Source organism: Apostichopus japonicus, chromosome 15 (assembly GCF_037975245.1).
Source record: "Apostichopus japonicus isolate 1M-3 chromosome 15, ASM3797524v1, whole genome shotgun sequence".
In the NCBI taxonomy this organism is placed as follows: Eukaryota; Metazoa; Echinodermata; class Holothuroidea; order Aspidochirotida; family Stichopodidae; genus Apostichopus; species Apostichopus japonicus.
This window is the reverse complement of record NC_092575.1, coordinates 22,295,292-22,312,340: the sequence shown is the minus strand read 5'-3', so window position 1 is coordinate 22,312,340 and position 17,049 is coordinate 22,295,292. Positions and strand designations below refer to the sequence as shown.

The 17,049-nt window shown below is 36.9% G+C and overlaps 1 protein-coding gene across 5 annotated transcripts in view; it reads left to right on the top strand.

Moving 5' to 3' along the window:
* Positions 1–17,049, top strand: part of LOC139981065 (tetratricopeptide repeat protein 28-like) — a 109,581-nt gene that overhangs the window by 45,154 nt on the left and 47,378 nt on the right. For 2 of the 5 annotated variants that reach the window (XM_071993215.1, XM_071993214.1), the window contains exon 1: positions 15,937–16,229. The exons of the other annotated variants lie outside the window; for them this stretch is intronic. In XM_071993215.1, coding sequence (XP_071849316.1) covers positions 16,089–16,229 — 141 coding nt within the window. In that variant the 5' untranslated portion in view covers positions 15,937–16,088. Of the gene's footprint in view, positions 1–15,936; positions 16,230–17,049 lie in introns of those variants that run through there. 5 annotated transcript variants of the gene reach the window in all.

Genomic DNA, 17,049 nt, shown 5'->3' with positions numbered 1-17,049 from the left:
TAAACTTTGTTGACCGCTTCTGGTAAACGACCAACTTGTGGAAGATACTGAACTACTTTATGCTTTCCTTCAAAAGTTTTGTGGAATCTGTAAACAAGTCTGTGAAATTGTTGAACAGAACATTTATTTTCAGTTGTGCTGTGTACAGTATTGTGACAAAGTTGAATCGCCCTCCTATTACAATGCATACTGTTCATTTTACAGCATTCACAAGACCTCAAATTAGATCTCTGAGTTATACTCTACATGTGCTTTGTTTGCAATGTTAGCATTTCTGACATGGCGCCCTCTATTAAGAGGTGCTACAACAACTCTCCTTATAGGAACTTATAGACTGCCCTCTATTTATTTCTCAGTTTTTACCCTAGATTTGCACATCAACATGGAAGAGTGTTGTCAAGGTTTCAAATTTAATCAAATCCATCAGTTATTTCTGAGCAGCATTATAACTTAATCAACTGCTTTCCACATCTTCCTGATGTTAGAACAAATTTTGATAATTCAATGCCCAAAAAAATGTTGAAATCTATGTACATCTTAGTTATACCGAGAATTACCCTGTATCTTAGGGGGTTGGCTACCTAGAGGTAAAAGACACTGAGCTGAGATCGTTAAGTTACAAATTTTATTCAGGTAAAATCTGCCCGAGGGTGGCAGTCTTTCTCTCATTCTTGGATGGTCTCTGCAAGACAATTCTATTAAATATGTGTGTGTTGCAAGTATATACTGTAGTTTTTAATCCAGTATTGCTGCTGTTGCTGCAATCCTTGAGAGAGAAAATTCCCTTTTGGCACATCTTATCAAACCTTATCTTGCGAAAAGACAAATACTGGCAACTTAACAAGTATTTATTTTTCCCAATGTGTGAGATCAGATGAAAAGAGAAGAATTTTCTTTTCCATATATGTTATCATGTCAAAATTTTGGTGCAGTGAATTTCAGAGGCTCATTATAAATGCATGTTATGTTTGCAATTTTGCATAAATATATTGGAAAATTAAACTTTTCATAATAATTACTATTACAATAGTAAAATGTTTTGGATGATTTCATCTAACTTCTTCCTTTGGTTTATTAATAAGCAAGTGGATATAAATTATACCCTTTTGTTCCAAAATTATGTAAGCAATAACATAAACAATGAGTGTAATAATGCTCCACTTGCCATCTGTAGTTGTTCAAGTACAAACTTGTGAAGTCTTTCTTACTTTTTGCAAAACAAAATGTACAATGTACTGGAATCATGCATCACTTTGGCTGTAAAACAAATAATATGAACATTTTGTGCAAATATTTTAATATTTATGCAAAGTTGGTAAACAGTCCTCAGTACTACAATTGTTATATAATCGTTTTTAGCTGACAGTAGACAATACTTCATATTTCTCTGATATATAATGCTCTATTTGGCTTACAAAGTTTGTTACCTGTTAGTGCATGGTTTTTCCACAGAGTAATAGCACTACAGAGTAAATAAAGTCTCTCTGAGCAAAACCCTTTGGTAAAGACATGCTTCCAAATACACCTTTAACAAAGAAGGATCTTAGTTATTCTACTATGATTCCTGCAAAATATGAAGGTAATAGTAAAGAAAAAAATAAAAGTGCTGTAAGCATGATTTTGAGCTCATAAAGGGAGAGGGGGAAGGGGTGGTGGTCGGACAAACTTGTCTAAAATACAATTCCCAAATGTTCACCTATTGAAAGTTGTACTGCAATGTAATCCCATCTGATATTCAAATTACACGTAGTCAGAATTGGGCTTTCCCTGACATTTTCAGGGAGGGTGCGTCCGACTACCTCTCAGCCCCTCTCTGCCTGCCTATCAGCCCAGCTCCTCTCTGCCTACCTCTCAGCCACTCTCTGCCTGCCTCTGCTCAGTATGTCCGTTCCATTTCAGGATATGTCCAACCTCTCAGCTCCTTTCAGTCCTTGCCATGACCAAGTAAAACATGTCAGACTGAAGAAAGAATTCTCCATTGTCTGGTGTTTTCTTTCGACAAACAGAATTTAGCACCTCTCAAGTGAGATTTCACAATAAACAAAAATGTAACGAGCACAAAGGAAACTGTGTCAACACATTTTGAGAAACATGCCCGCAGGGGTGACAATTTCGGTGTGTTATGTATCTCTCAATCATTGGTCGCAAAGAACGGCGCACCACTTTTGCCATCAGATATGTAGGTGGCTTTGGAAGATTATGGAGACTATAATCCAGTCCCAAGGAAATGCCAGAACGGTTGAGAAGCTGTCAGGCTCATGCAGACAATCTAAAATCTTGTTCAAAGGACAAATAGGACACATTTTCATTTATGTAGTTTGATCGATATACTACTGTCAAATGCTGGTAGACTTTGGATAGAAAAGTTGGATGTAATTCTAGAAGCCTTCATGTGCATGTCATGCGTCATTGTGGAATAAAAAAGTCTGCCGTTTTATATTGACCAACATAAGTATGATATTAATTATTTGGTATCGCTACGAAATAAAGACAAAATATAGGGGGGGGGGGGAAGAATTGCCTTAAAATGATTCTATGCATATTTTGCAAAGTTACATATTATAAGGATATATGTAAAGGAAAATTCAAAATTTCAAGGTGAGTGTGAAAGAGTTTTCTTGATTCTTGATACATCAGTGGTAGAAAACAAAGAGAATTTCAAATCTTTTTGTCTCATCTGGATGTCTTAATCGTCACATCAAAGTTATCATTATTGGATAATCTTTAGTTTCAGAGTCCTAACCTGACCATGCTAGCAGTTATTTTCTAGCCTATTGGTTGAGTGAATACTTAAAACGGTCATTTAAGTAGGCTATGAATTGAAGTGGTCTCCAAAATCTCAGGTGTTGGAATGTGACCCTCAGTCAGCTGTCATCCCTGGGATATGAAATTACTTTCATAAAAGTTGGTAAGCACCATATTTACCTGACAAGCCACACTTCCACTGACCTGGTTGGACACTTCTTATTGCTCACTTTGTTGAGTTACCCTAGAAGCTGGTACAACACACTGTAGAGTGTCTAGTAGTTCAAGGCAAATCTGTGTCCAAGGCAAATCTGTGTCATGTCAGGGGGTTTTAGAATGTGATATCAAAAATATGTAGGAATGATATATTGGAGAATTCTGTAATGGATGGTATCCAATCTTCAAGATGGTGCTTGTTAAAGCTGGTATTGGTTTTCTAAATATTGGGTGATACATATTTTTATACCCTGCAATACAGATTAATTTACTCAATTGTCTATTAGGTCTTTAAAATACTTCCCCTCTTCATCCCCTTTCTGGCCTCTCATTCAGTTTAGAGAAAACTGGCAAGGATACATTTAAGCACGACCCCTCACTCCCTCCCTCTTTAATAAGTATTATCCCATGTGAACCTCCCTCCCCTCTAGTACACCTCCCCCCTCGTACACCTCCCAGGCCCTCCATGTGTAGTAACTTTGGAAGATTCTTTTATATGAAGAGACTTTAAAAATAATGAAGTCAAACTTGCTGAATTTGCCAAGATGGTCACAGTGCTTTTCAAACTACTTTAGAGCATATCTTTGGCCGTTCAGTCAAGACCCTGTCTCAGCTACTAATCAATTATACTCTGTCTCATTCTGCTGAGTAGAGTGCTATATCAGTCGTATTTTTTAATGGGATTTTCATCTGTTCGAATCTAACAGTTGTTGTTCATCATCTTGTCTGAGCTTCATAGTTTTCAATTCCTTTTCAATTTTGATTTGGGAGGGGGGAGGGGCAGGTCTTTGTTCCCACTTGTGCCCGTTGTTAAAGGGCTATTCAGGGGTATTATATATCAGCTGCATGAATTGGCACAGCAGTTTCCTGCCCCTTCTCTGTTAATTTAAGTGTGATATCTACAAGAATAATGCACATGTACACAAACTTGCTAGCAATGCCTATGCTATCTACCCTCTAATAGCTTTACCTTATAATAAAACAAGACAGCCAAAAACTAAAGGTCAAAAAACAGTGGAAAAGTCTTTTATTAGTAGTGAGAAATCTCTGCTTGTTAAGTTCAAGAGTTAACTTTCCCTAACTGTTACATTCTGCGTTTGAAAAAAAAACTTTTTACTTTTTGACTCGATCCCGTTTTAGGCGTTTTTTTCCCTCCGCTCATTTGAATTGCAAAGCAAAAGTAACTGCAAACACTTGAGGGCATTTTCTCGCAACAAGCTTTTATCGTTAATTATGACTAATTGGAAGTTTGTCTTTCTTCAGATGCATGTTGGGACCACGGATGAAATACACTCATTAATTAGATTTACCCTGTTATGGCCCAATTTATGTCAAATCTTTTCGTTGATATGTGATATGTCTGAAAGCCTCCCTGGGAAAATTGAAGTTTAAACATTTTCTGAATGACAGTAGTGCCTTAAAGGTAGCATGGTACTGGCACTACTCTTAAACTTTTAACACAATGAGAGAGACGAAGCAGTAAACATGTTGAAGCTTTGGTTGAACAACTGCTAGAAATCTAGCAGGTCAGTTACCTTTTAAAATAGCAACTGTTTATTAAGACTCATTTTAAGGGTTTGTCAAAACTTTGTGATATTCCTAGTGTCCCTGTATCGTGCATTTATAATCGAGTCTGTTTTACCATTTTATTTGATACATTGTTTTTTATTTTAAATCAAGTTTTCCCAACTCTATAATGAAGTATCTGTTGTGCTCAATGTTAAATTCTCTTTTCTTATTACTGTATGACAAAAGATACAAGCAATACTCAGATATTGACTGTCTGAGTGACAGTGTGACAGTCAAACACGAAAACTGTCACGATATTTCTGGACACCATAATTTATGTAAAGACCTAATATACAGAAAGATAAGGAGTGCTTTAAATGAATACCCACCCCCGTAACTTCTCATCCCCATACTTTTTTATTCCCCCCCCTTGCTGTAAATATGTAATTATTAAAATGTAGGGGTGGTAAAAGTTTGCTGATAATACAGTGCAAAACCTATCTAGTTTTGTATTAGAATGTGCTTAGTTGATTTAAACAATATGGTAGCATATTTGATTATAGCTATTATTAATTGTTATCAGTTTAAACTTGATGAGGGTGGTTAAGGGAGGTGGGGGGGGGGGGGGGAGGGAGAGAAGGAAACAGAAATATTTGGTACATATCACTCTGCTTTGTTAAAGTCGGTTATGTTTTGCTATTTGCGTTGCGCATTTGTATCTGTCAGTGATCATTTGATGACGACGACGATAGAGGAGGATAGGTCGCTATGCTTTTTGTCCATGATGGAAATCCTCAGAGCAGTATGGATAAACTTTACTGTGATTACACCTCCAGTGACCTTTTCAGAAATACCTTTTGAGGTAATATTTTAGTTACCTGTTGGGTTCAGTTGCATTAACTGTTCAAGTTGTAACCAATATTTTACTGTTTACATGTAATTTACTTCACTCCTCCCTTACCTGTCTCTCCCTCAACATCCTGCACTTTCATATCTACCTAAACTACACTATCAGAACATTTTAGCACTGCGCCCTCACTATCCAGGCCACTGCCCCCCACCTACAGTACTCTTCCTTCCAAATCTACCATTCAGAAGTCAACTCAGCGATTTTTCTCGGTGGATTATTTCCGTGTACATTCCAAACTATTGGTAAATCGTACGATCCCATAGTCCATAGTCAGTACCCATACGTAGCCAGTGCTACTACTGTACTAATAGTTTCAATAGACGTTTACAAAAAAGAAAGAAAGCCTTGATATACCACTATACAGTCATTCTGACCTTTTGTTCATGAATGATATTCCAATAGTTTAAGTTATTCTGATACAAGAATTAAAAATACAATCTTCTCTGACCATAATTCGAAGTTTTCTCCAATTTACACATCTATATATAAAGTACCGAAGTTTTCTCCAATTTACACATCTATATATAAAGTACAAACCTATGATCATAATTTTCCAAAATTACATCATATCTCATCCATATTAGTTTCTGCTTTTTTTTGTTACCCTCAGGCAATGACTAAAAACTCACTGACTCGTGTTGCACTTACCAAAATATGATGTCGAAGTTGAATTAGTTTAAAATATAAATAAAGATAAGAAAAAGATAGATCCGTGTATGCAGGCAAATAACTACTTGTTCTAAGTAGTCGTTTGTTGTGTATGTACTTAAAATGAAATCATCCTGCTTTTCCAGAAAATTTGAATATATATATTGTGAAGGTGAGTGCACTCTCTACTGTCTGTGACACAAACCTGTATTGTAATATCGTAGACGTATGAGGCAATGAGTAATTTGTTCATATAGGTTCTCTTATGAGTGCTAAGCAAAGTGAAAAATGACAGAAAAGGGAGAAAATACATAATTTATTAGGTTTATTGAAGCAGCCAAGTCAAGTGTACTATTGCATTGTAAGATATGCTGGCTAAATATTTTTATTTTAAAAATGTTGAATATCGAAAGAGCAGGGTGGATCTTGGGATCGGCCTTGCCTTTTTGTGAATCAAGACATCGAATCTTAAGTCCCGCTTTTGGCGAACCTTTTTAAAACGAAACTATGTGGAAACTCAGCCTTTGCATATATTATCATTCTAAGGTTTTTTAAAAATTTAATTATGATAATTTTTTTGAATATCATACTGGTGAACTTGTATGGCAGTTGTAGCTGCTTTGTCTTTAGTTGATAAAGGGATGCTTGCTAGTAGTACTGTTCATAGAAATATTCAATTGTTACAATGGAAGGAATGGGGGGGGGGAGTCATAAGACAAAAGATTCCATTAATGAGGTAATTTTGACAAGAATAGGAATCTGCCCACATGTCGTTGTCCCCTACCAAACCGTCTTAGCCGTCGACAAAGAACAAAGGAAATCTGGCATTTTCTCTGCATTGTCGAATCTTTATGATTTTTCGTTTTTGTTAGACCGTCAGTACTTCTTGTGTACATATTATTTAATTCAATGACACACCTGGCTGTGTTTTTTTTTTATTCCCTGTCCCTTTTTGTTCTTTGTGTTCCCTTTTGTCAAAATGCAGTTCCTCTTTTTCAAACCGGATAAAGCATGAAGCACTCGGTACAGTTGATCGTCGGACTAGATGTGAATGATAAGCGACTTCACTTTAAAATAGTCAAACACCACGCGGAGTGGCTTTGTTCATCGATTTTTTTTTCCACGTGGCACTTCTCGATAGTGTTTGCAATCGCGTCGAGATATCGAGCTGTGCTTATAAATGTCTCAAAATATTATGACGATTTTATTTCCATTTGAGGAAGAAAGGGAAAAATTTGTGTACTGTGTGTGTCATCTATTGAACATGAATATGATGAAGGCTATAACCTCTGAATAACTAACAATAAAACAAACTTTTCTAGATATTAAATTCATCGTGAGTCATATTCACTCCCTCAATTCTTCCATTGTTTTGAATGAAAACGCCTAAGAATTATGAATTGAATAGGGCGGGTAGCAGAAGTGATATATTAGGTCTCATTTGATCATGGTTTCTACAGGTCAGAAAATGAAGAAACTGCAGCAGAAGCGTGACCAACTGTTAGGGCCTACTTTATGGCTGATGTGATATGCTAGATTCCTGTGATTTGATAGAGTGCTGTCTTACAATTGAGACATAAATTTGTAATTTGGTCCCTTACTTTACAAAATATTTGTTCTCAACATAAATAATTTTAAAGTTGTGCAAAAATTTGGACATTTTCCAGATTTTCTTCATCTGAACAAAAAGGATAATTTTGCAAAAAATATTGTAGATGAAATTTAATACTAATTAAGTGATTTTTTTTCAAATTGATTGGTTGAACTGATAATGAAATGTCGTACAATTGTGAACATGCAACAGACTGAAGAAGTGAAGTTGACTCTACTGCTTAGGTTCTTGTCTACTCAGAACAACAACACTTCTCTTATCAACAACAGCAAAATGCAACATTGCACAACAACAGCACCTTAGTGTCAACATCTGTATCGTGTCCAGAGCCAAATGATCTAATATCTCCCCTTCCCTCTCCCCCTTTCCCTCCTTTGACCAGCCACTGCCACTCTGATTTCCTCCCCCTTTTAAGATTTTCAACTCTGTGTCGTTTTCATATTAGAAAGTACGTACAGTGTAATTGTCTTATAGCCGATGTCTGTGACCGCAAGTATTAAGTATGTAGCATCATGCTGATTCTAGCTGACATGTTACACATTCACCAATTTGAAATGGTAACAACAAGACCCCTAATGTTTTGTCCTGTAACCCAATATTACCTTAAATGTTTATGTCTCCTTAGCCCATTATGAAATAAGATGTTGGCCCTTATATAGCTGCCCATGGTGAATCTTATAAACTCTTTCAGGGTTTTAAATTAGTTTTTCCCATATATCCTTTTTTTCCCCCATTTAAATATTGTCCAATAAAATTGTCTTCTTATAGGAATTTTTTGGAAGAATAGGAAAAAAGTAGAGATAAGATCTTCTAATGTATTAGGTTTTTTCTTTTTTTTGAAATAAAGTTACAGCATTTTTGGAGGGAATTATGACCACCTGTGGGATGGATATTAAACTTTAATAAATGATTCAGATTGACAGTGAATGGCTATGTATAAATGGTATGTGAATATAATATATAGGAGCTTATGATGTGTAAGTATAGGCAATGTAGTACATACATGTGTGCACAAATTGTCTGCACCTATTGCACACAGTTAGCCTCAATCGAGGCTCCAGGTGATATCTGTGCTAGCAATAATTTTGTCTTTAAAGTTAGTGTAACATTAAAGGGATTTATATAAGCATGATTTATTTTGGTACAAAACTGCTATACAACTTGCTCGTTCAATTGCCGGTAGCATTTTTTGCTATAGATGCAGATAACAGGTAAATTATATTCTTAGGTGAAACCTGTACTCTTACAAAATGCATTGCATTACCAGCCTCACAGAAAGTAAAGTGAAGTCATGGCTGTTTGTAGACAACTAAATGAACAGACAAATAAGAAAATGTGCAGATCATATTTCCTCTGCAGAAGATTTAAAATATCCTTTGTCTGCACTCAGAGACCGTATTATGATCACTTGCAGTTTAACATCACATCTAACTTACTTGTCTCCCCATGACTAGGGCATTCTCGCAATGCCATGTGTATGGTGACCTGTTAACTGCTACACTGTCCATCACCAGTGGCCAACCACTTTTGGTCTATAGCACTTCCTGCTCAATTACCATCCAAAGCATGCACTGGCAGGCAGACTCATATTAAAATGGTCTCAAACTTTTTGCCTGAATTCGCTTTTAGATATTCAACCTTTTTTAATCTTTAAAGTAATGTACTGTTAGAAGTATTGACATTCCGGTGCGTTCATGTGACAGTCGTACCTGTAAAGTGTTTGGGATGTTCCCTCATAGATCTGCGACAAAGCAATTCTCTTCTGTCTGTAATAAAGTGTCATAAAGTGCTAACTTTTGACATATTTTTGGTAAGGAAACTATATTTTGTCCTTGTTTTCTCCCTGTAGTTTGCCTTTTATTTTGTGTGTGTTCCATTTCTTCAAAAATGCTTCGGGCATTGGCCTCCCATTCTCTCTTGTTCACTCTGTGGTACTCAAAATACATCTCGGTCCTATTATTGGTCCATTGAGAATATTAAGGTACATATATACACATATGTATAGGCACATATCAGCCATTGCAATGATACCAGATAACATCTCCCTGTCTCGAAGAATGGCCTGGACTGTTGTAGAATTCATTATCACAGATTCTAACAACATCATCATGGACAGGTATGAATATGTAGACAAAATTAAAACTTCAAGGATAAAATTGACTTTTCAGATGATTTCATCCCTAAAATATTACAATGGAAATAGAACAGCAGAAAAAAGCGCTGAAACATTATATTGGAAAGTCGACCACAAATTTGATGCCTTTTTATTTCCAACACTTCCAGTGAAAGCATGCACGTGCATTTGAATTAACATATGAATATTGGCTTACATTTTCTACTTCCAATTTTTAGCCAATATTTGTTTCCAGTATCACAATTCCCTTTAGAAATGGGTCGGACATATATTTCTGTCATTGCTTCGCTGTCATATCAGTTAAGTTTTGTCTCTTGTTGACGGATTCTGTATCTCCATTAGACAGAGATGGAGGGGCTTTTTGTTGAATAAGTCTGTATCATTTGTTTAGTGTTGATAGACATGTACATACTCACTACATGTTTTTACATCTTGGCTAGCTATATCTACCAACAATAGACTCCGTTCTTCCCCAGAAAGACCCCCTCTACTAACATTTTTGTGTTTGATATCATATACTCACAGGATCTGTCCCTGCCAATTTAAGTCAGTGTCTCTCGGTTGAATACATATATATAAAGAACAATTCATTACTTCTGCCAGTGTGTTGGATAAAAATATAGCCTGAACTTTTTGATTGGTTTTGTTTATTTTACAGTATTGAGTGTTGTTCAGTAAATCGTGGAAAGACGATCGTTTTGTGAATGAATATAGAACCTTTGCAGTCGCTATACATTTCACATGAGTGGTATTACACTTGATTTATGCATCAAGGGAATTGGCAAAGAGATATTCCAAATATAATATGGATCAAGATTTGATAAGTTTGGGGGGGGGGGAGAGGGGGAGGGGGATTGTTCTTGAAGAAGATCAAGAATTTAAAATTGGTGTTGAAAGGTTTCCTGGGTGTCATGAACGGCAAAGCACCACTACCTATGTGAATGTGGTGCTTAAGCCAGCGGTCTGCAAGCTATTAGACCAACATATGACCCAGGAGTATCCATGATGACTGAACTATGACCCAACAGATCACAACCCCAACCCCTCCAGATAGAGGTTCAGAATGCAGAATTCAGGTTAGCTTGGATTGTATGGATGTGGCAAGTTTAGAAAACGGTATGTAGATTAATATTCTGATATCTGGAAAAATTCTGCGCCCCAGCAATTTTTTTCCCTTGCTGAACGAAAGCAGAAGGTAGCTAGCTATGCGATGGTGATGGTGTGTGTGTTTGTGTATGTATGTGTCACTTGCTTGTAAACGTTCTAACTTCAGGATAACTGGGGTACATTTCATATTTGGTATTTAGGTTCCCTTAGGTAGAACTGGTTTGAGATTGTTGTTGGTAATGGTCAAAGGTCATTTGAGGTCAGCATGGGTCAAAGTCTGAAAACATTGTTCACACAATATATCAAGAAGTAGAAGTTGCAGGAAGTTCAAACTTGGTATGTAGCTTGCTGTTGGTGATTAGACTATATGTAGTACTTTTTATGAATGTTTAAAGTTAATTTGAGGTCAGCATAGGCCAAAAAATGTGAAAATCTTGTAAACTTATGATATCGCAAGGAAGATCGCCTATGCAGTTCTTATATTTGACATGTGGATTTCTTGTACTTAGCTCATCAAACCGTATTTTGGAGGTCAAAGGTCATTTGTGGTCAGCAGTGGGCAAAATGTGAATATATGAAAAGTACTATATCTTCCAGAACATGAAAGGAGCTCATATGCATTATGTGATAGCCTTGTGTATTGTATAGTTTGTACACAACTTGATGTAGGTCAGAGTTCATTTATGGTCACCAAGTGTCAATACTTTAACGTTTCTTATCCAGATAGAAAACTGCAGTAGCTGGTATGTATGGCTATGGCTTCTCTTATAATTAGTACAAAGAACCCTATTGTTTTTGTGGGAGGGCTCAGGTCATTTGGGTGCTGGTCATTTGGGTTCAGCAGAGGTTACACTCTGGAAATTGTAAACATGACATCATATGAAAGGCAGTTTCATCAGATGTCATATTGGTATATATGACTTTCCTATAATGAGTACTAGGGCCCAGTACTTTTGTTGTGGAAGTCAAAGGTTCATTTGAAGTCAGCAAGGGAGAATGTGTAAAAACCTTAAAGGCAATGAATGTAGCTGGATAATTCTGTTTTCAAGTTGAGACTTCTAGTTCGCTTCAAGTCAATGGTTGTTTAAGGTTATTAGACATTCTTTACAGAAGGATAAAACCTTGGCAATGGTCAAGTTATCTGGAACTCTTTTCTGATATTCTGGTAACTAGATGTCAGGACGCATTTCCCTCAGTTGCTCTATCAATCAGATGAATATATAAACTTACAAAGGCAATGAATCACTAACCCTGCTGGCTTTCTGGGTTTTTTCCCTGATGCATTTTTGGGTAACGACCCAATAATTTGGTGACCATTACTTTACACCATAGTTCAGTTATCATCAGTCTTGTTTTTTTTTCTACAGAAGATTTTGATGTTGAAGTTAATCAACATCCGGTACCGGTAGGTGTCTTGACACCTGTTTAGAAAGCTCATAAGAGGATGGGATACGCCCCAGTTCCTTTCTTTACATAGTATTATTGACTGGTGACATTTTAAGAGGATTAAACCTCAGAGATTATCTCTCATGATGTGACCACAGTCTGAAGCAAGAGTTAAATAGTCCTAGATCTAACATATGGCCTATCTACTACTTTAGTAACACCATCAGGCATTACCTCCTCCAATGAACTGTTGTGAAATAAGCTACTTTTTATTTACAATAAGTAATCAATTAATCAATACAACTAAAAACCAAACCATTGGAACTTGTTTTAATAAACTTTCAGTCAGAATTTAAAAGGTTTAAAGATAGGAGGCATTTAATAGCCATTAAAACCATACTTGAAGCCTTGGCCCTATTGTAGTACCATGGTTCAAGTAGGGATTTGGCCACAGGAATTGTGTGGATGTTGGCAAACATTGGGTTTAGTAGGTGTAGTTCAAATAACTGTCAGTTAGCTTAAGAAATGCAGTCAACATATGAAGAAGCATTGACAGTGTGCCATCCAGTGTTATACAGTTTAACCTCGTTATTCAGATACATAGCACTGATACATACTGAAAGAGAGTTGGATACACACATGTGTCACCTATGCCACCACCTGTGCTTATTTTAATGTATCCAGTTACTGAGCGGCATTTGTTACCAAAAAGTGTTTTTTGGGAATGTTTTATTTGCCACATTGGATTTCTAAGGATATTGGCTTACCTACTTTTGCAGTTTGTGTACAGTTTTTCTTTACCCACCTAGCTGTTTACTTCGTATCTAGGAAAAAAGTCCACGGTGTGTTGATGTCATTCCCATTTATATCCAATACATAACAGGGCTGACTAAAATGTGTCAAGGAGTCTTTACCATGAGACTGCTAGCATCTCAGAGTCCTTCGTTTCTGTAACGTGATCGCTTCTAAATGAATCTCTGTCCATCAATTGCCTTCAACTTGACACCCACTTAGACTAGAATAGCAAACATGACATAGTTTGGTTCTTTTCACAAAACTTGGCAACCCCTGCTGTCATTGGTTGCCCACAGAGACCTTTTGCTTCAGTGCATTAGCTTTCTATCGAACAAGAACAACATTCCAAGTCCACCTTAGTCTATAGTCTATTGTCACTCAAGAGTAAGACAGTTGATTCGTAATGTCAATAGAGAAAAGTTTTCTCCGGGTGGAATCAGTACTATACACGGGCGAGCGGGCGGGCTGGCTGCAAAAGTGATAATTGTTAAACGCTAGGTCAGTCAACTCTTTCTTTGACTCCCAATTTGTACATGCTGTGAAAACAGCAAATCAGCTGTTGAAGCCCCTACCAACCTCCTTTCTGCCATAGAAAAATAGTGGAAAAATTCAATATTAATATAGTGTTGCCCTCAGCCTCTTCGGTGTTACACAGACAGACAGTGTGTAGACCATATATATATAGATAGCTTCTAAGCTTGGCTGTGAATGGTTGAGCAATATTGAATGGCAGCACGCTGTTTGTACGTCTGTACAAGTAACAGCCTTTCAGGGGGCTTCACTCTCTGTCAGTCAATGAGTGGATATAGATGTTGCTACTGGAACAGGCTGTTAGTTTTGATGGTGACTGCTGTTACATGGTCATATTTATCTTTATATTTAAACTAGCCTCAAGTCATCTTTTTGTGGTGGATTTTAACTTTTTCATTCAAAACTGCTGTTGGAGTATGTGTGATTTTTTTTTTTTTTGTGTCAAAATTTCAGTAACTTTGGAAGAGGCACAAATATGTTTGTACTATGTCACTGTCAATAATGGTTATGGAAATTACACAAAATCCTGCTTTTTAAGTCACTGTAACTTGTGAGTACTTTTGGAGGACATAATAAAACATCAACTTGGATACATATATTTATTCTTGGGATTCATGTGATATTTTGCTGAAGGAAATTTTTTGTTCAAGTTTGCATCTGATGAAGTTTGAAGTGTTTTTTTTTTTTGGTGGATTTTATCACTTTCGCTTTGATGTGTTCTTTACGGAACAGAATGAGTACGAAGATCGTTCAAGGTTTTCTCCGAAATGATCACACCTTCACTTGTTCGTGAAAGTATTTTAACTGTTTATGTAGAACATATTAATTCACTGACAAGGAATACAAGGATACGTAGACATGTATTAAAATGCCGCAATGTAAAATAATTCAGTTTTCTGCTGCTTAATAATCCAAGTCTCTGAATCTGATCCCTCACAGCAACAACATTTAATTAGACTTTGTGTGGATTTTATTACTTGTTCTTTTACTGAATCAGTGAGAGAAGTAAAAAAAAAAGAAAAAGAGGGCAGTCTTAACATGAAAAGGATATAGCCAGAGGACAGATTTACACTTAGCAATACTGTCTAATTGGTAAAAATTTACAAGAGCTTTATTTGTACAACATGATGATTAATATGGAGCCTGAAGAGAATTTGGCTTTGAATTTATTCACCAATATTCCTCAGGAGTTATAATGAATACAAAAATAGACACAAATTTTTTTTAAAAATTGCACCCTTAGAAAATAGCAAGTTGTCAGGTTAAACGAGGTTAAACTCTGTTTATAGAAGATAGGGCATACATTCAGAATTATGCTCCAAAACCTGAACAACAAGGAAAGAGAAAGAATAAAAGCAGCAGGGTGTTCCATCTCATGTTGCCAATCAATTCATTTAAAGCATGGACTTTACTGATTTAATCAGTCTATAAAATCAATTGGATGGTTTAAGGCAATTGCTTTTTAGAATAAGGCTGGCCTAGGATTACCAGGGTGAGCAATTCTATCCTGGAAACTTTACCACACAGTACCTTCCAAAGTGGCAATCTGGGCTTAGCTTTTATCGAGATTGATTTGATAAAAAGTTGAACAGTGCAATCGATTTGGTCACACTTTCTGATGACCATCAGGGGTTTTGAGCAGGAAATTTTAAACTCCAGGAAATCGTTTTCGGGTGAGGTGTTTAAATTTTGAAATATTTGGCTGTCAGTCGAGATTGTTGCGACGAACGATAACCATCTGATAGCATCTCATGGTTGGCCTAAAACAATCCCAGAGATAACATTTTGAAACAAATATTTAGTCCGAGCTTGGCACTGGATAATGAAAGCATAGAGGTTTTGACAAGCTGTTCACATACCTGGTGTTGATGTTTACTAAATAGGTCAAGCCTTTGGAAATGTTTTCCTTAGCTTACTCACTTGTATCAGAGGATATGAGGACAAATGTTTACTCTAATCATGTTGATCACTTTAATGTCTCTCAACGTTAGCTCATGCAGCCATTGAACTCTCTAAGAGACATCGACAGCAAGGTAAACAAAATAGCTGTACTGCAAACTTATGGTTAGAATCCAGTCTGTGTATGGTTGTTGAAGTTTCCGTTATATATGTTTTTCAAGGAAATTTACAGATGAAAAATCTACAAAAGTAATGTGATGGGACATTCTTATCAAGACTTAATGACTTAATGTTAGGGAATTTTTCTTTCTGATCCGACTCTATAACAGCAACAATTTTCAGGGATTGAATATGAGTATGGAATTATGTGGAACGGCACCTTCGGTATTAACGTTAGATAGAATTTTCCACACTCAATTCTCTTCGACATCTTTGGACTACCCGGCATGTTTTCAAGCATTTCTAGCGATCTGGTATGTTAAGATGACATTATAAGAAATTTTGCTACCGCCCAAAAGAAAGCAAATTTGTCTGTTGGGATCCAAACTTTTACCTTTAAGTTGAAAGTATGCTGTTACATTTGGGCAGACAAAACAATGGTGACAGAATTGCCAATCTCTGCGAACAGTTTTCCTTCACTTTGCCACTGGAAGCAGAAGACGGTTTGTAAATGGCGTGCTAGGTCTACTATCCAGAGGTTCATCTCAAGGATGCTGAAATGGCAACTAAACAAAAAGGTATTTATTGTGCTATAATTTTATCACACAATGATGTACCTTATGTGATGGTAGTGTATCTGGATGTAGGGTAATGAGGCGTTTCATGTATAGGAGGGTGTTCCTTACTGTGGTGTATAGTGTAGACCAGGAGTCATGTAGTACCGGGGTGTAATATACCTAGGCTGTGTTCCCTAACATGGTTTTAGTTTATCCTGGATGTAACAGGATACTGCATGGGTCTAACATGCCGTTGTTTTTCGTCTAGTGTACTTGGTTCTTTAATTGCTTCAGGGGGGACTCATATCATGGCATTCCTCTACCGTGGACAAGAGCACCTGGTCATTGGTACAGGGGTGCACCTGTGTCAGTAGTATAGGGTTTAACCATATAATAAGAGAGTCTGCCTTTCCTAGGTCTATTGTACTGGGTTCTAACATACCATGGTACTGTGTTTCCTACCATGGTTTAGTGTACCTGTGTTACAGTGGGTCCATGGTACTAGGTTCTAGGTTCATGGTTTAGTGTACCTGGATTTACTTCACTCCTCTCTTACCTGTCTCCTACAACACTAACGCACATTTCCTAGTCTACCTAGACGCCACTGGTATAATTTTAGCACTGCGCCCCCGGTGACCTCTCTGCAGTGGCTTCATGGTGCCCTGTACCTACCATGGTTTAGTGTACCTGCGTTTACAGTGGGTCCATGGTACTTGGTTCTAACATACTGTATACTGTGTTCCCAACCATGGTTTAGTGTACCTGCGTTTACAGGTACTGGGTTCTAACATACCATGGTACTGTGTTCCCTACCATGGTTTAGTGTACCTGGATCTACAGT